Source organism: Doryrhamphus excisus, chromosome 14 (assembly GCF_030265055.1).
Source record: "Doryrhamphus excisus isolate RoL2022-K1 chromosome 14, RoL_Dexc_1.0, whole genome shotgun sequence".
NCBI classification, from domain to species: Eukaryota; Metazoa; Chordata; class Actinopteri; order Syngnathiformes; family Syngnathidae; genus Doryrhamphus; species Doryrhamphus excisus.
Window position 1 is genome coordinate 9,242,790 of NC_080479.1, and position 17,571 is coordinate 9,260,360.

General features: G+C 41.9%; 4 protein-coding genes across 6 annotated transcripts; 2 read left to right on the forward strand and 2 right to left on the reverse strand.

Annotated features, from left to right (window-relative positions):
• Positions 1–141: 141 nt before the first annotated feature.
• s100v2 (S100 calcium binding protein V2) lies at positions 142–4,538 on the reverse strand. Its single transcript, XM_058047537.1, has 3 exons — positions 4,380–4,538; positions 2,649–2,780; positions 142–1,026 (listed from the first exon to the last, which is right to left on the reverse strand). The coding sequence occupies exons 1-3, from the start codon at positions 4,386–4,388 to the stop codon at positions 856–858; spliced, it is 312 nt and encodes a 103-aa protein (XP_057903520.1). The 5' UTR covers positions 4,389–4,538; the 3' UTR covers positions 142–855.
• Positions 4,409–8,308, reverse strand: thap7 (THAP domain containing 7). 3 transcript variants are annotated; one of them, XR_009119392.1, is made up of 6 exons: positions 8,228–8,308; positions 7,466–7,545; positions 7,141–7,278; positions 6,960–7,082; positions 5,784–6,890; positions 4,409–4,553 (listed from the first exon to the last, which is right to left on the reverse strand). XR_009119392.1 is itself a non-coding variant. In XM_058047535.1 (5 exons), exons 2-5 carry the CDS (start codon positions 7,543–7,545, stop codon positions 5,837–5,839), a joined length of 1,371 nt encoding a protein of 456 aa, XP_057903518.1. In that variant the 5' UTR covers positions 8,228–8,308; the 3' UTR covers positions 4,560–5,836. The 3 variants fall into 3 exon arrangements, 2 of the variants coding, with proteins under 2 accessions (XP_057903518.1, XP_057903517.1); XM_058047535.1 differs by lacking the exon at positions 4,409–4,553 and having other exon boundaries at positions 4,560–6,890; positions 6,960–7,058; XM_058047534.1 differs by lacking the exon at positions 4,409–4,553 and having other exon boundaries at positions 4,560–6,890.
• Positions 7,935–15,338, forward strand: LOC131102056 (protein TMEPAI-like). The gene is made up of 4 exons (XM_058047536.1): positions 7,935–9,248; positions 13,022–13,164; positions 13,239–13,289; positions 14,323–15,338. Exons 1-4 carry the CDS (start codon positions 9,005–9,007, stop codon positions 14,755–14,757), a joined length of 873 nt encoding a protein of 290 aa, XP_057903519.1. The 5' UTR covers positions 7,935–9,004; the 3' UTR covers positions 14,758–15,338.
• Positions 15,339–15,615: 277 nt separating this feature from the next.
• On the forward strand, positions 15,616–17,462 carry ssr2 (signal sequence receptor, beta). The gene is made up of 6 exons (XM_058047130.1): positions 15,616–15,733; positions 16,138–16,298; positions 16,376–16,474; positions 16,751–16,859; positions 16,930–17,007; positions 17,080–17,462. Exons 2-6 carry the CDS (start codon positions 16,138–16,140, stop codon positions 17,188–17,190), a joined length of 558 nt encoding a protein of 185 aa, XP_057903113.1. The 5' UTR covers positions 15,616–15,733; the 3' UTR covers positions 17,191–17,462.
• Positions 17,463–17,571: the final 109 nt, after the last annotated feature.

A 17,571-nucleotide genomic window follows, 5' to 3' on the forward strand; every position in this document is an offset into this window, starting at 1 on the left:
GAATGATAATAAGCGACAAAAATATTGTTTACTTAATGTCCTGAGGGATGTACTTCCGTCATTGCATCTCGTAATGCGACCTCTGTATGCTTTTAGTTTTATCATCGTCACACGGAATGATCAAACAACAACAGAGATACATTTAGGTATTGCTATTTTCTTTATATGCTTCATACATGGTTTTCCAATAGTGTCAGGTTACAGGGAATTACAAAATATAAATACAAAGCGACTGCAGAGTGACTAAAGGGACACATTTGAGATGTTTCACAGGCGTTTGAACGAGATGAGAAGTGGTTGAAAACTGCCACTTGTAATTTACCCTGAGGTCCATTTACTCCAGAATTATTTCTAAGCTGGTTTAATGTCCTCCAACTGCTAATAAAATGCATTTATAAAATAAAAAAAAGTAGACACAACACCCTGACTATACATGACAAGCAAAGTGAAGATACATTTGGGAGGGAAAGGTAGATGAGTTAATGATTAGAGCCCCGTGGCCTTTTGTACCCATTGCATTTGAAATACACCATAGATGCATAGTGGAATGACCTGATATATTTATTGCCTGTATATACTTTATACCTTTTGTTGGGAGCACCAGCAAAGTGAGGGAGGCTCTGCTAGTGAAAGATTACAAATAAAAAAAAACACTAAAAATGGATTGGTTTGGTCAGAGAGACTGCATTGGAACGTTTATTTTGTGTGATGGAAATGTTAAAACCTGCCAGAGAGACAGAAATGATAGTGTATAAAAATGGAGGAATGCCTTGCACGTGGGCGGACTAGACGTTGACATCTATTGTTTTTCCGACCGACCGGGGATGATGTTGTTTTGTGCCGAGGAGGGGGCCTTCACAGGAGGATGCAGCTACAGGAGGAGCCCTTGTTGCCGCCGAGGAGGCCGTGCTGCGTGGTGGCTAGATTCTGGATGAGGTTCCAGAAGTGAGAGAAGGAGATGCCCTCGCCGTCGCCCACTCCCATCTTCCGCAAGATCTCGCTCAGTCCTTGTTCTGACATGAAGGCCTGCAAGAACATGGGGAAGCCAAGTAAGCTGATTTCTTTTCCCACCATGACTCACAGTTTCATACCGTTGTCACGACATAGAAATGTCATGTGATCTGAGTGATGGGGGAAGTTAAATATGCAGGGGAACCTCGGAAATGAGCATGTTTCCATGGTATATGTATAAGCCAGGGGTGGCCAAACTACGGCCCGGGGGCCACATCCGGCCCGCCAAGTGTTTGAATACGGCCCGCCCAATCTTTCCAAAGTATTTCATTTAAACTCAACATACAACCTGGCATCATGGTCTGAGCCAACCTTTTGATGGTTTTATCAATTTCGTTTTTTGACATGGTCTGTTGTTTACAAAGTGCTCCTGAAAAAAGGGACACAAGCACATAATAATAATAATTATTATTATTAGATTATTATAATTATTATTAGAACTATTATGATTATAATTATTATATTAATGCTAATTATTATATTAATTATATATAATATTATTGTTATATTTGCATATTTTACATAATAATAATATAATAATTATTATTTTAATTTTATTGTAATTATAATATTTTATTATTTTTAAAATATTTAAATATAAAATAATAAATAATAATAGCAGATTGCATGACAATTTTACAGATACAATAATACCAGGTGGACTGTTACGTGTAAAATATATAGTCTGCCCCCCCGTAAATTTTGTCATATCAATGCGGCCCGCGAGTCAAAAAGTTTGCCCACCCCTGGTATAGGCGGTATTCACTAGAGGGCACCGCAAAATTATTTGTGAATAGCAGCTTCGTAAAACAACCGATCAGCACAAAAACAAGGCTTGCTGGGAAGCCCCCACACACACTTCCGCTACAGCACGCTACAATGTTATTTCACTATGAAAATGTTACGGGGGGGGGGGGGGGGGTGTCTCACCCAGGGCGCCATTGATGCTACAACCGCCACGGCCTACAACACAATAGTACAGTAGGTCAAGCGGTGCGCTGAGCAAACACAGAAACGGCGAATACGCCCGTCTCACGTTCCCTATCACCCGAGGTGATATCACCCCCCCAACCCCCACCCTTTGTCCAAGAAAGCAAATACGTATATCTTCTGCTCCTGATAGAGGCGCTGACAAGTCCTCGCAAGCATGTATAATCAAGAGTTTGGAAGTTTTTCATCATCCGCTGCAACAGTTAACTATAGGAATTCCAAGCATGTGCTGTATTTGTCGAGGGGTGCTGACCCTAACTGACACAAAGCATCAAAACATAGCACGCAATTAGTTTTAGTCGCTTTGCATGAGATGAGAAGAGAGGCAGTTAGGTGGTATCAATCATGGCGTTGCTCTCTCGTTTATACACAGGCCATGTGTGTATTTGGGTGCGGTATCGGTATGGATTCGATTTGCACCGGAGACATCAATGAGCTGTGATGTGTCTGCCATAAACACACACACATTGTCTGTCAGCTCGCCAGCATTTATGTGTGTGTGTGTGTGTGTGTGTGTGTGCATGAGGCCTCCTTCTGACTGTCTTTTGTGTGAATCATGCGGCCACACCCAAGCGACTAACACACAGCGCTCACACACACACATAGGAGGCAATGGAGTGGCAACGCTTAGCCAAGAACACCCTTACCTTGCCCAGGGTAGGCAGCTGAGAGGACAAAAGACCTTTGAATTCGTCCACTTTTAGCGTACCACTGTTGTCGGACGACGCCGAGTGGAAGTTGCTGACAAGCGTGTTGATGGCACCTTCCAAGTCTGAGTACTACACAGGAAACAGAAGTAAAAGCAGACACATTTTATCGGTTTTTCTACCTTTATGTGTTACAATGTATTGTCATGGTATCTTTTGGTTATCAGCTCTGGAAAAAGCACCATGGAGTGCAATTATTAGCCCACGTTTGAGTACAGTAAGGTAGCAGTCCGCCCAGTGTTTACCCCCAAGGCTTTTCAGTGAAGACCACAGGGACCACTGCCCACTTTGCAACCAGCGGAACAGGTTGTCCTTTCACCTTACAAATCATCCGGCTGGTGAAACATGGCCGCCCGCTATGTATCATCCCACGGTGTCTCACATTGAGACCAGAAATCATTTATCTGTGCAGATGATGACCTACAGCCCAATTTACTAAGCAGGAAATAGACCGAGCCGTCAAGGTTAGCGTGATAGCGGTGTACATTTGCATTGCATTTTATGCGGGTTTCGGTGTGTTCTGTAGAAACGTGACCATTTGGAATTAGACACACAGTAACAACATTCCAATAAGCATCCGGTGAGACAAGCAGCGTTGCATTAACCGGCACTCAACGCAAACAAACTTGTGTCCTAGCACGAGCTACAGCGATTCCGTACATGCAGGCCAGCAACTTTGTCAGTGGGGAGAAAAAAAAAACCACCACACCCTTATTCTTTTAAGAATGACTGAAGCAGCACAAGCCACTGCAAGCCCTTCACCTCTGCAGACGATTGGAGCTCACCACGGCTTTTTACTTCAATATCATAAACTAAAGCATGTGACACCGTCGACGTTAAGGTGCTTTACCAATAAATTCGGTATGATATGTCGTGTTACAGTGGGCATTGGAAATGTTTTTTAATGTTTTTATACAGTTTATTATTGATTATTCTACTAAATTTCTTATTTTTTCCTGTAAAATGACTTGACTTAGTGTAATATTTGGATTTTCATCTTTTAAAAATACATCGTTGTTGTTATTGTCTAACATTTCAGCACAGGCAAAGTGGCCCCCCTGGATTTCAGACTGAAATTCCCTATACAATGTGTCATTTAATGCTCATCATTTACACACAGGGTTCAAATTCTTGGGTGTAATTATCGTGCTGGCGGTCACAGAGGAGTAAAACATGTGGTAGAACAAGAGAGAGGCTCTAAAATAAACATTGGAGGTCAGGCGGCGCTCTACCTGCCTTCTCACCTGTAAACCCGACACTAAACAGCACCTGTGATGTCATTACGACTGCATCGTTTGGCATTAAAAAAAAGGAACAATCATGTCATGTTATTGTGGAGGAAATGGGTTCATGGTGAGCTGTCTTAGGAAAAACTTCTTCATAGGGAGGGGCCCCCGCGGCTGCAGCGTCGCCATCCACAAGTTTGTGGCCTACTTTTTCATGCAGCATGTTCAACAGAACAGGAATCGCATTTGAAAGTAGCAGAGCGAGTTTCAACTCCATGTTGGAAGTTTTTCCACTCAGGAGAGATGGAGTTCACTGTTTTGGAAAAAAAAAAAAAAACACCCCACAGCATGCATGCTTCCTTTCACCATTTAGGCAGCAAAGGAAGATGTTCATCAGTATGTTTACATAAGTGGTAAGTTGAGTGTTAGACGGTCGGCGTCTTACCTTAGCCATGTCGACTGTTGGTTCGAATGAGGCAACTTTTACTGGTCCTGCGTGTCTCTCTCTCTCTCTCTCTCCACTCCTCTCTCTGTGGTGTGTGTGTGTGTGTGTGTGTTGCAGTGTGTCTTTCTGTCAGCAGCTGGCAGCCGTCCTAGATCCTCCCTCCCCTCCCTCCCTCTGCCAAGACAAGAAGAGGAAAAACCAGGAAGACGGAGCTGCAAACGGCTTCACATGTGACATCATGCAACTGTATATGTGTTGGTGCACATCTGTAATTGTGATTGAGTTGATGGATTTGTGTTGAAAAGCAGCGTCATGCCACAAGAAGACAATTCCTCCCTTTCCAGTTCTGGAAAGTTTTAGTACAACTGGGGGGGGGGGACGGCTTTGGCAACATGATGTACTTTATGAGCTGCTTAAACAGCCACTGCACTCTTCAGTTTAGTTTGGTTGCAGATTGGATTTAGCAAGAGTTTGGCTCGATAGATATGGCCTTGCAAAGAGGAGTTTGGAAATAATAAAAAAAGGAAAAAAGGAGGGGGGAAGCGGGAGGAGGAGTTACAGAAGGAAACAGGCGCAACCACATTCCTTCTATCTGGTTTTATGACTGTAGGCCGTCAGTAGGGCGTGTGTGTGTGTGTGTGTGTGAGTGAGGGGGCGCTCCAGTTTTGGCTCAAATTAACCACAGGAATTTATTCTAAGAGAAAACATTTAGCAGCAGATGTTCAGCATTTACTCAAAAGATGATGTCCTCTAGGGTCGAGGGTGTGTCACAAAATATGATGATCCAAGTAAGGGGGGTGGCGGGGGGGGCTAATACAAAACAAGCATCTATCCACCCACGCCAAATAATGGGAAAGGTTCTGTCACCACACCCGATAAAAAGATGTCACAGTGAATTGTTTTAGTATTGCACAGAGGAGCTACTGCCAAAAATGTTATTCCATAGGATTCTATCGGATTATTGGGGGTGTGGTTCAGTTACAGTAACAGTTCACACCATTAACACTGACTTATAGTAAGCTTAAGGCTTTCGGCCTTAAAATCATTTGGCAGTTGCAGTTAAATAGTACCAAACTCACTATCTTCAAGAAACATCATTTAATCATTTAATAGTTCTATGTCTTTTTGGTATGTTTTTAGTGCAGCACACGGCCCCCCAGGGGGGGATGTTTGTGGCCCGCGGCTTGCTTTTTTTATTAGCCCACAGCACATTGTGGAAATAAAATGAATGCTTAGGTCATGCATACAAAATGTACCTGCATTGTTTAATGACTCGGTTAAAAAAAGAGATGTGCTTGTTCAGGTCTATTATTTTATCACTACTTTTCATAAAAGTAATGTTAGAATATTGTGTCATCTTGTTCCGTGAACCCAATATTGTGTACCCGAAAAGCAACAAGGTACCTGTGTTTGTGTGGACTTGGTGTTGGGTTCTACGATAGAACGTTTGGCAGGAGTCAGTTGGCAAACTCGTTGCTGAGCTGCAGGTGAAAGCCCTCCAGGTGTTCTTTCAGTTTCTCCCTCACATCCTCACTCAGTTCCACCAGAGAAGAGTCGACAACCGTATGATGCTGGCTGTCACATGGGTCCTCACGAGGGCTTCCTGCTCCTGCCAGACCTTCAACGTTCTCCACTTCCAAGTCTTGTTTAAGATCCGTGTTTGACCCCAGGTTGGCTTGGCTGGACACCTCGTCAGCAAGATTGTTTATCTTGAGATAGTTCTGGGAGTGGTCTTCAGTAGGGAAGGGGACCAATATGAACTGAGTGTCGGCTTCGCTGTGCACCCACAACAGCGACTCACTGGATGCTTCAAGGTCCTGTCTGTAAAAACCTGGCAGAGGTTCTGCACTTTGGCTCACATGTGGAAAGACTTGGACATGAGGGTTTGTGCCGTTTTGTTCTTCTCCAACGCCCTCCAAAGGTCGTTCCAGCTTATGTGTCATTTCAGCTGTTTGGTGTTTGGTCTTTATCACGTCTTTGTCACTTTTTGACATTCTGTGCCCTCCACCTTGCACCTGCCCCCTCCCGCAGTAAACACACTTCTCTGCAGACCAGCTGCTTGAGTCCGCTGGTCCTCCTTTGGCTGGTTTGGTCTCCCAGCCCCGCAAAGCAAGCAGCGTCTGCTTCTGCTGTTTATCCCGCAGCCTCAGCAAGGCGTTCCTCAGTCGGTTCTCCCGCCGCCTGGCCGCGTGAAGGTGCCGCAGTGTTTTCTCCAAGTAGTCCACGGCCTGGTCGTAACGCCTTCTCCACAGCAGGGGGCAGAGCTGAGCGTAGCTGTGCTCCTTGGGCAGGTAGAAGCCCGGTCGAGGGGGCAGGCGGCGCATGTAGCGAGAAGGCGAGACAGAGCGAGATGGCAGCGAGGAGGCTTGCTCTTGCTGCTGCGCCACCTCTGGTGTGTCTTGTGAAGATTCTGCTATCTCCTCATTGGTCCCCTCAGCCTCCACTGACCTTGGAATGGTGCTTTCATCTGCAGCTTGACACTTGTCACTTGATTTCTTGTCGGAACTCTTTCTACACAGTAAACACACACCAAATATTATAGGTTATAGTCATTGGGGGGCGGTTATCGCTTATGTTTACCTTTCTTCTTGTTTCAGGATCTTCCCCAGCCATTTGTATTTGGTGGCAGAGGAACCAAACACGGTGGGAAATGCATCCTCTCTTAGTCTCCTGATCCCACTACATGCAACAGTAAACACGTGCCTGCTAACAGTAAAATGCAAATATTTTTAGATTTGGGTTATGATTGGTGGCTACATACCTGCAACTGGCCAGCTCAAAGCTCTCCGGGGTGAAGTGTTTGGAGCAAAAGTAGACAAAATTGGTCTGAGGATCCCAGGAGTCAGCACGGTGGGAGTTGCTGATCCAAATGTTCCGCCGTGACGTCTCTTTTGGTAATCTGGACATAATTTGAAAGTATTTATAACAAATAATGACTTAAATTGTCTGTATTCGCCTTAGTTTTGTATAAAATTGGCAACACAGTGGGGGGTGCATGCTGTTCAGGGGTAGAACCATGGGGTGTCCTGATTTTTTCCGCATGATTGTAAGTTACAGTATGATAATAAATGATGCACAATGCTCACTTGTGAAATGTGACACCAGCATTACGAGTCTCACGGTTGTCACGAGATTTGCAGCCCCCAGCAGAACAGTGTCTGGGCATCTGAAAGAGATAAAGATATGAAAGATAATTTGCTGTTTCTTTAAAAAATAATAATAATTAGCTGTTTCTATAAGCACTGATGTCTCTCGTTGCCTGGACAATGCAGTGCAACTCTCCACCAAATCTACATACAACAACAGTAACAATATCAACAAAACATTAAAATGATTCCCTGCTATTAAATACAACTGACTGAACAAGAGTCAACAGTGCAAAATAACTAAACAAAAGCAAAAACTGCTATTGGCCCTCTTTCAATCCCCCAAATCCCTGCAAAACATAAAAAAACTGGTGAATATCAATGTGCTAGTATCACTATCAGTTGTATCGACACTATCGATGTATGTATCGATCCACTGCTACTGTCCAATTCCGCTGACGTCATACGGTCGTCGCTGAATGCTACATGTTAACACCATCTCGGTCTTATGTAAAATCCAAACATTAGCAAATAGGCTTAAGTTAGTTATGACGTGCCATCTCCAACTTATCTCGTAGCTCGCCGAGTTAACTTCCTGAGGCTAACTGTAGCTAGCACTCGACATGTTAGACCGGAACTAGCCAACATGCTAACAAAACAGCTACGATAAATATGACTTGAGTGTCAGTCTTTTCACGTCCTGTCCCAATAAAACAGGAGCGGTCGTAATGTTCTGGTGGATTATTGTTCAAAATATATCACCCTGCGCCGAAGAGTTGACCTCAGGAAGATGGCTGCTAGTTCTTCCTTGCACCTTCTTCCTGTTTGACGTTTTTTTGTGTACGAAACTTTATTGAAACAGACGAGTAAAGTTACACAGTGCTGCATTTAAACGACTATGCAAACTACGTAAAAAAGAGTTAACACGCCGAGTCGATTACATTATCTAACGTTTAATTTAATCGACGTATTCTTCAGAGTAGTGATATTTAGGTGTACTTTAAAACTATGGAGATGCGTCTACATCATTTAGCTAAAATGTTAAAAGGAGCAAAAATGTTAGGAAGGCCTTTCACTGTTTGGTGGTGAAGTTGAACATTAATTGTAAGGTTAATGATGACAATAATGTCATTTTTTGTAGTAATGTTACCATTGCACATGCAGAATTTGTGATGCTTGCAAATAAATGCATTCTGTCCTTATTAGAAGGTGTACCTAATGAAGTGGTCATTAAATGCATATTCTCCTGCATAATTTTATTGTAATTTTTGTCTGCAGGTCACGGTCAGAAATGGGGGAGTTTTTCTTTTCTTTTTTTTTTTTTTTGCAGAGGCTGTCTGGAGCTTGTGTCTGGCCCTCCCCTCCCTCCATTGTCCCCCCCTCCAGTCCTCCCCCATGGAGTTGGGGGGAAGGCGAGGTGTAAATCAGAACGCCTGGCTCAGAAACACTACACTCGGATGCACGCAGTAGAGAGTTGTCTGTTTTTTTATTTTTTAACTCAATGGCTGTTTACCGGGAGTAATATGAGGATCCAGGCCCATGCACCACACGGAGCTCATCCGGGGCGGTGATGGAGGTATAGGCTGCATGCGGAGGCTCCGGGTGGCTGCCCCTCCTCTTCCTCCTCCTGTCCGTCCTCCGGCTGCCGGCGGCGGCGGCTCACTGCACCGGCGTCCCGGTCGTCTCATGCGAAATACAGCGGGCCAATTGCGAAGCTCCGGGCCCACAGAGTCCAATGGTTATTGCGTCTGCACCGGACCCCAGCCACAGGGCATGGATATATGTAAGTCTAACTCTACATCAGCTTATTGTTATGTTATTTTTAATTTAGTATCATACCCCGAATGTCCGATACCCAGATTCTGCAGGTGCAGCACAGCTTGTCCCCATTTAGGCTCAAACTCTTCCAGCACTTGTCACTGCCATACTTAAATCATATGCATTTATAAATATTGCAATATTAGAGATGTAGAGAGGGCGGATGCTTATAGTCCAGGCCTTGATGTATATATTGCAGAAGGTACTGTGTTGTATTTTGGTCCTGGTTGATAAGACGTCCACCCCCCACCCCCTCTTCACGTCTGGTCTGTGCTTGGTGCATAAAAGTGGACCAGATAAGATAAGCAAGCTAGACTGGATCACTGGACCACAACATTAGGTACCATTAGGTACCACTGCTCTTACAACTACAACAATACACATATTGAACACCTACATGACTGTCAATCAAAACTTGGCAAAACAGCATTTCACTTCCTGCTGCTTACTTTTTTTTTTTTTTTTTTGAGGTGGGGAGGTTGTCAACCTAAGGACAGGGCAGCGGGGAGATCACATGCAAATTGGAAACCCGTTTACAGGGGTCAGGAGTCACGCACGCAGTGAAACCAATGCGGAATGACCTCGGTGCATGCAGGATGCGGCAGGAAGGGCAGCTGATTGTCTCACACGCATGCAGAACTGTTGCAGGACTATACTCGGAATCACATTTAACACTGCGGCTCCTGTGCAGAAGACAGTCATTCACATTCTTTTATAAGAATGGATCTTGCAGTTTTTTATTTTATGGCATTTTTGTAACAGAAAAGCTCTTAATTATAGGAGTTCCTTGTTTAAATCCATTAAGAACCCGCTCATATTTGCACTTGATCATCGGGATATTGCCTGTATCTTTAAGTCCCGTATGATTTTAAGAGGTAAATCATAAGTTAATATTGTGATAGAGGTGTGAGGGGGAACGGCTGCACAGGGGAAGCCCATAAACAAAAACACACATCAGATTGATTTGCGATGCACCAGACTCCTCATTATAGCCGGCTGCTGTCTGAGGTCGCTCCTCCCCAGGGGTCAAGGGTGAAAGGTGAAGGTCTGTCAGTCAGGGCCTGCGTCTGAGTCTTTTGTCTCTCTCTCGCTGCCGTATTTCTCTTTGTTCACACGCTGCATATGATGTATATTAAAGGCAGACCTGCGCTCCGGTTTTTCTATATAGTCGTTCAGGGGTAGACATTTTCTTTCTTATTTATTAACACATTTCAATATATTTTATGTGCAATATTTTGCCAGGTGAATGGTTAGATCAATTAAAGGAATCCTAAAAGCGCCGCTAAGTCATAAGATGTGTATCCTTTTGGCCTATATGAGTTATTAGCTAAGTTATTTGGACTTGCTGTCTTCTGCTTATTATTGTTTCAAAACACTTTAAAATAAGTCAAGGGTTTTTTGTTTGGTTTATGGTATTCCATAAACACTAATACTACTACTACTACTAGTAGTATCATTTGTAGAGCTTGTGTTGCATGAGCAGCACTACTGCTACTACCAGTACTACTACTACTACTAATAATAATAAATCATACATTTGATATTATACTCTAATTTGAATTGCAAGAGCTTGCATAATAGCATAAACACTATATTACTATTAATGATAATAATAATAAACGCAAGAGCTTGTGTTACATACATAATGCTACTGCTACTACTAATAGTAGTAGTACTACTACTTCTACTACTACGGATGAGAGGAATAATGAAATATACGTGGAATATGATTGCAAAAGCTGTTGTGTTGCATACGACTGCTACTACTGCTACTAATGATAATAATAATAAAATATAAATAATAAAATATACATTTGATATTATACTCTAATTTGTATTGCAAAAGCTTGCGTAATAGCATAAACACTATATTACTATTAATGATAATAATAATAAACACAAGAGCTTGTGTTACATACATAATACTATTGCTAACTACTAATACTAGTAGTAGTACTACTACTTCTACTTCTACGGACGAGAGAAAGAGCTGTTGTGTTGCATACACAGTTATATTGCTACTGTACGACTACTACTACTACTAATGATAATAATAATCAAATATACATTTGATATTATACTTTAATTTGTATTGCAAGAGCTTGTGTATGAACACTATATTACTATTAATGATAATGATAGTAAACACAAGAGCTTGTGTTACATACGTACATAATACTATTTATACTACTAAGAGTAGTAGTACTACTACTTCTACTACTACGGATGAGAGGAATAATGAAATATACGTGTAATATGATTGCAAGAGCTGTCGTGTTGCATACACAGTTATATTGCTACTGTACGACTACTACTACTACTACTAATGATAATAATAATAAAATACATTTTGTTTGGTTTATGGTATTCCATAAACACTAATACTACTACTACTACTAGTAGTATCATTTGTAGAGCTTGTGTTGCATGAGCAGCACTACTGCTACTACCAGTACTACTACTACTACTAATAATAATAAATCATACATTTGATATTATACTCTAATTGGTATTGCAAGAGCTTGTGTATGAACACTATATTACTATTAATGATAATAATAATAAACACAAGAGCTTGTGTTACATACATAATACTATTGCTACTACTAATAGTAGTAGTACTACTACTTCTACTACTACGGATGAGAGGAATAATGAAATACGTATATGTGTAATATGATTGCAAAAGCTGTCGTGTTGCATACACAGTTATATTGCTACTACTACTACTAGTAATTATAATAATAATAAAATATACATTTGATATTATACTCTGATTTGTACTGCATGAGGTTGTGACGCATTAAAGTTTTTTTAGAGTGACAAACAAGAAGAAGAACAATAGCATTCAAAGAAATTGAATGAAAAATTCAGATGATTCAAAAGATTCAAATTTATCCACACAAATCTCTTCCAGCAAGGTCAGAAACACAATAAAACATTTTTTTTGAATATTAGATTGGGATTAGAGACATAGCTAATGAGCCAGACAGATGGCGTCTGATCTGCTCCACCCCGCCACCACCGTCTCTCTCTGTGCTCTCTTGACTGGGCCTCCATGATTAAACACCGCATGTCTGTGTATTATGTCTAGACGTGTCTGGCTAATAAATGATCCAATAAATGATCTCCCCAAAAACCAGACCGCACCGCACGGCTCGGCCCAGGAAACCCAACCCACCCCCACACCCCCACCATATCTTCATGCCTCCCACTTTTTATTTCTAATTAAATCACTGCCTGTTTTAAATGAAGCAAAATGCATGAAAGGAGCCAGATAGCACACAGTAGATGAGCTGATTAGCCTGGAGACTAATTGAAGTACTTCACTAACCCATCAGGGACTCATGTTGTATTTATCCATTTTTGACTGTTAAGATGTCTGAAAAAAGGTTAAGGGCTGTTTTAAATCCTAATATTAGCTACACATGAGAACCGATACAAACTCTGTATCCCAAATATCGGAAATTCCATTGAAAATAGTCCAATAATGGCAATAGTTGAAATAAGGCCATAGTAATGATCGCTATAATGTTGACATGCCTCGTCATGAAATGTGTATTATTTAGCAGTAAACACACGGTTGTCATACTTAGAGCTGGAGTGAGCCAAACTGGGGAAAGATGTGGCACAGTTACCATGGCTACCAATACATCACTGCACTGCGTTGTGCTACAGTACTTTCTGATATACTGGGCTTGTTTTCTTCAAATATCTACTGTGTGTGTGTGTGTGCAGCTGAACTGGAGTTGGTTCAGATAATAATTATCCTGCTGGCGATGACCGTCATGGTGGTCGTGCTGGTCTGCCTCCTCATCCACTACCGCCTCTTCGCCCTGTCCCTGCTCGGCAGGCTCGGCGACACGCAGGACACGCGACAGGTAAGTGGTGCACGTTTTTTTGTGTGTTGTTTTTGTTGTTCTAACAGTTGCTGTATGTGTTCTATTTGTGTCAGGATGCCAGTGGGTGGTCAAACAATGTGCTGAGTCAACATGGCGACGGCGAGGTGAGTAATGCTTTTTGTGACTTGTTAGTTTCTCTATAAATGTTATTTTTTGCCTTTTTAAGTGACTTCTTTATAGATTCTATGCATTGGCTACCTGTATGTACACCCTTAAAAGCAGGGGTCTCAAATTCAATTTACCTGGGGGCCACTGGAGCTAGGGTCTGGGCAAGGCTGGGCCGCATCAGGTTTAAAAAAAAAAAAACAAACGCATTTATTAAAAACAGAAAAATATACTTTTTAAATAACTTTTAAATAACTTTTTCAGTGCTTTGGTATATAACATTGCACTGTTCTCAAATATCTTAATTTTTATTTTTCTGCACAAAATAAGATGAAAAATAAATAAACAAATCAAGAATAAAGATAATCAATCAATCAGTAATAAATAAATATAATAATAATAATAATAAAACGGCAAATAATAAAAACTTAAGAAACCACATATAGTTGGTGGCTAGACAAATTATTTTTTTCAGATTAAAATGAACAAAGCATTATTAGAGCCCTGTAGACATGACAAAACACAACTATAGTCACATTTATACTCTTTTTATTTACAACATATTGCGCAACTGCTGGGTCTTGAGACACATGCTAACTCGCAAACTAGAGAGCTAGCGACCTAAACGGTAGCCTTCAAGTTATTTCCTTTAAACTTAAATAGCCAAAAACTTACCACTTCCACACGGATAGGGAGGATAACTATTAACGGTTATTTAACCTTTAACATGAACATTAATCAAACGTAATAATTTTTTCTGGGTACATGATACCATACAGCATCCATATCAAATTTGCGCGGGCTGCGCTAACATTAAACTTTCATATCAAGGCGATGGCCTCAAACTAGTGTCCTGTGGGCCACATTTGGCCCGCGGGCCGCGTGTTTGAGACCCCTGTTTAAAAGCTTAAAAACTTACAATACTTGATCAATGTACCCCTGAGGATAAGCGTACCCCACTTCAGGAACCAAGCTGTACATTAAAAAGTGAAATAAACAACAATCCCTTATAATTTCATCATCTGTTTTTAGGCAATCCTCCAAAACCGGACCCTGACGGCCTTCATGCAGCGGCCCCTGTGTCGCCTCCAGCCCACCTATCCCTACATGCCACAGGAGACCGTGAATCTTCCCCCCATCATCTGCTTACCTGACGGGGAAGGAGACAAGGGCGGCTTCCCGCTACGCACCCCGGAACAGAGGCTGGAGCTGAGCCGGGCCTGCATCCGTGCTCCTCCTAACCGGACTATCCTGAGAAGTAACATCATAGACGATTATATACACGGCACGGGCGTCGATGTGATGCTGGAGCAACCCCCTCCGGCTTACAGCGTGACTGTGGAGGACTCTACCTTGGAGAATGGAGATGAGCTAAAGAGAGGCCCTAAAAGACTACAGGCGACTTGGCACGCAGGAAGAAGCACAACATCCACTGAAACTGTCCTTCATAACTCCTCAGTCACTTGAGAGACTTTTCAATGTGATATGCATCAGATATTTTCTATTAGGTGCTAAAATATCCTGTTTTGTTTGTGTCTATTTTTGTAAGCTTTTCCATGTCTTTATGCGCAGTGCGCCGATAAACACTGTCGTCACTCATGGGAATGTATACTAGGGGTTCGGAATGCAAGCTAATGTGAAGTTGCACTTGAAAGCGGAGAATGCGTCTGCTTTTTTTTTTTTTAATTGGTTTTTCATATGAGAGGAGCTGCTAAAGTCAGTGCTTTTTGCTTCAATTTGGCATATACTTTATCCTGTTTAAGCCAGAGGCAATACTCTGTTTTTGTTTACCATTAGTGGTGTGGCCATCTTTGAACGGGTGCCACCATCTTAAGCACTTTTGCCTCTGAATAAACAAAAACACAATGGAAGAAGGAGGAGGACTCTGTATAAGCCATGCACAGCAATACTTGTTGGTCACGCTCGGTGCAATTGAATTGATCAGCAACTGACCTGAGTTGAATTTAAAAGCTAAATATCCTTGTCGTTTACATTTTTATGTTATTTAACAAATATTTTGTATTTAAAATGTGTAGCAGTTTACAATAAATGACTGAAACTGATTGAGTGTTGTTTTGAATTCCACATTCAAGGGTATCTGCCACACAAAATACTAAAATACAGGTCTTAAACTTAACTTTAATGAATTTTTGAGTTAGTGCAAAACTAAAATAAATCATTATCATATTTTTTCTACTCAGATTTCAAATGTAGTGACTTCAACTTAAACTAATATTTACAGAATCTAAAATCAAATCGTTAAAACATGTTCCAATTAAAACGGAGGAAACCATTTCACCTCCAAGCCACGAGAGGCGCGATGGAGTCTTCGGCGGAAATGGTTGCTTTTCCGGGTACACGTCATGCCAACTGGAGTGGTTAACTTCTGCGCATGCGCGTCATCACCTCCTTCGCTGCTCAGGACTGAAAGAGACTACAGACGGTAACCATTCGCCCTTCTTTTTGTTGTTTTCTCATTAAACTGCGCTTTAATTTGACACTAACATCTTGTGAACAAACAAATGAATGTGTGATATTTTCAAATGCGGTTCGATTAGTCGAACTGTTTGAGCTTCCGTTGAAAGATAATATCATGGTATGGTCCACGTAAGCGTCTTGGATAATTGACTGTATCTCATGTTAGCCAGCTCAACTCTGACTAGACAGTCTTAAAAAGCCATATTAAAATTAAATATACTACATACAAAATACATACTGGGCTCCATCTTAAATGCATATTATATCATAGTTTTATCTCTACTTGTTACACATCTATGACGCTATGTTCTTGTGTACTAGCTAACAGTCGTCAGCACATTTGTTAATTTAGCCTTGTTTACTCTGCAGATGATGAAGATGCTGCACGTCTTTTTGGTTCTGGCCCTGTTCGCCTTGGGCTCTGGAGAGGAAGGAGCCCGTTTGCTGGCGTCCAAATCCTTGCTCAACCGTTATGCCGTGGAGGGTCGTGACCTGACCCTGCAGTATAACATCTACAACGTGGGCTCCAGGTTGGAACATTAGCACAGTGTCGTTTTCTACGATGTGTATTGTCAGTGTATAACCAATAAATTGTATTCTCTTGCAGCGCTGCTCTGGAGGTAGAACTGTCAGATGATTCCTTCCCTCCTGAGGACTTTGGAATTGTTTCGGGAATGCTGAATGTTAAATGGGACAGAATTGCACCGTATCCTTGCAGCTATGCGTATTATTGGGTTTATTTTTGTGTTTCAGGAGTGAAATCTGTGATGACAGCTCTTCAAACATACACTTGGCTCCAAATTTTCTTTGCTGTCATTCATTTTTTTTGTACCCGCTCTGCAGCAAAGTCACTGTGCGAGCTGTTGCTGTTGTTGCCAGGGGTGTTATCTTACTGATTCAAGTGTTGGGAGTTTAAGGGGTAATGGATTTATAATATTTTCTACTATTCATACAAGTGAATCCTTAACGCGGGAGCATTCAGAGCCAGCAATGTGTCTCACACTGTTGTGTTGCGACCCCTGAAGGCCGGCTACTTCAACTTCACCTCAGCCTCCGTCAGCTACCTGGCCCAGGAGGGCGGACAAGTTGTGGTAACGATCACATTTCATTTTTAACTGATTAAATGTAAGCGTCGGTGACTGAAGCTTGTATTTTTCTTAGGTTGGCTACACCAGCGCCCCCGGCCAAGGAGGCATCCTGGCTCAAAGGGAGTTTGATCGTCGCTTTTCCCCACATTATGTAAGCTTTGCAGTCGCACACATTGCTTTTTGCTCTGCTGAGTCTGGATGCTCACTTGTTTTCCTTGCTTAGTTGGACTGGGCCGCCTTTGGTGTGATGACACTGCCCTCCATTGGCATCCCGCTCCTCCTCTGGTACTCCAGCAAGAGAAAGTACGACTCTCCAAAGGCTAAGAAGAACTGAGAAGACCGGGGTGGGTTGGGGAGCGACTCTATTAATTGAGGGTTAACTGGGCGCAGGATCTCTGAGAAGCTTAATAACCCATATTGGGGGCGAAAGGTGAACGCAAAAGTACAGCAACTGTTGTGTAATTTGATCAAACACAATGACAGATCATGTCAAGTCGAGTACAATTACAGTGTCAGTTGTTCTTTTCTAACTGTGATGTATTGAACTCACGTTTGCAGTTGTTAGACTTCAATATGAATAAAACCTTTTTTTTTTTTTACAAAAAAGTGTGATTTTGTTTTGTTGACATCTTACATTGTTATGACGGTGAGATTTTACTATACTAAATGCATTTAATCTGTTTAATAATACACATACAATAAACCCCTAATATGT

Excerpts from the sequence above, each read along its gene's own strand:
- ssr2 (XM_058047130.1), top strand. The coding sequence starts at position 16,138 with ATGATGAAGATGCTGCACGTCTTTTTGGTTCTGGCCCTGTTCGCCTTG. Across the intron at positions 16,299-16,375 it reads ATCTACAACGTGGGCTCCAG|CGCTGCTCTGGAGGTAGAAC; the intron begins GTTGGAACATTA and ends ATTCTCTTGCAG. Across the intron at positions 17,008-17,079 it reads GTCGCTTTTCCCCACATTAT|TTGGACTGGGCCGCCTTTGG; the intron begins GTAAGCTTTGCA and ends TTCCTTGCTTAG.
- s100v2 (XM_058047537.1), bottom strand. Across the intron at positions 1,027-2,648 it reads AGCTGCCTACCCTGGGCAAG|GCCTTCATGTCAGAACAAGG; the intron begins GTAAGGGTGTTC and ends ATGTTCTTGCAG.
- thap7 (XM_058047534.1), bottom strand. The coding sequence starts at position 7,545 with ATGCCCAGACACTGTTCTGCTGGGGGCTGCAAATCTCGTGACAACCGT. Across the intron at positions 7,279-7,465 it reads GCTGGTGTCACATTTCACAA|ATTACCAAAAGAGACGTCAC; the intron begins GTGAGCATTGTG and ends AATTATGTCCAG. Across the intron at positions 7,083-7,140 it reads TTTGAGCTGGCCAGTTGCAG|GCACGTGTTTACTGTTGCAT; the intron begins GTATGTAGCCAC and ends TACTGTTAGCAG.
- LOC131102056 (XM_058047536.1), top strand. The coding sequence starts at position 9,005 with ATGCACCACACGGAGCTCATCCGGGGCGGTGATGGAGGTATAGGCTGC. Across the intron at positions 13,165-13,238 it reads ACACGCAGGACACGCGACAG|GATGCCAGTGGGTGGTCAAA; the intron begins GTAAGTGGTGCA and ends TATTTGTGTCAG. Across the intron at positions 13,290-14,322 it reads GTCAACATGGCGACGGCGAG|GCAATCCTCCAAAACCGGAC; the intron begins GTGAGTAATGCT and ends ATCTGTTTTTAG.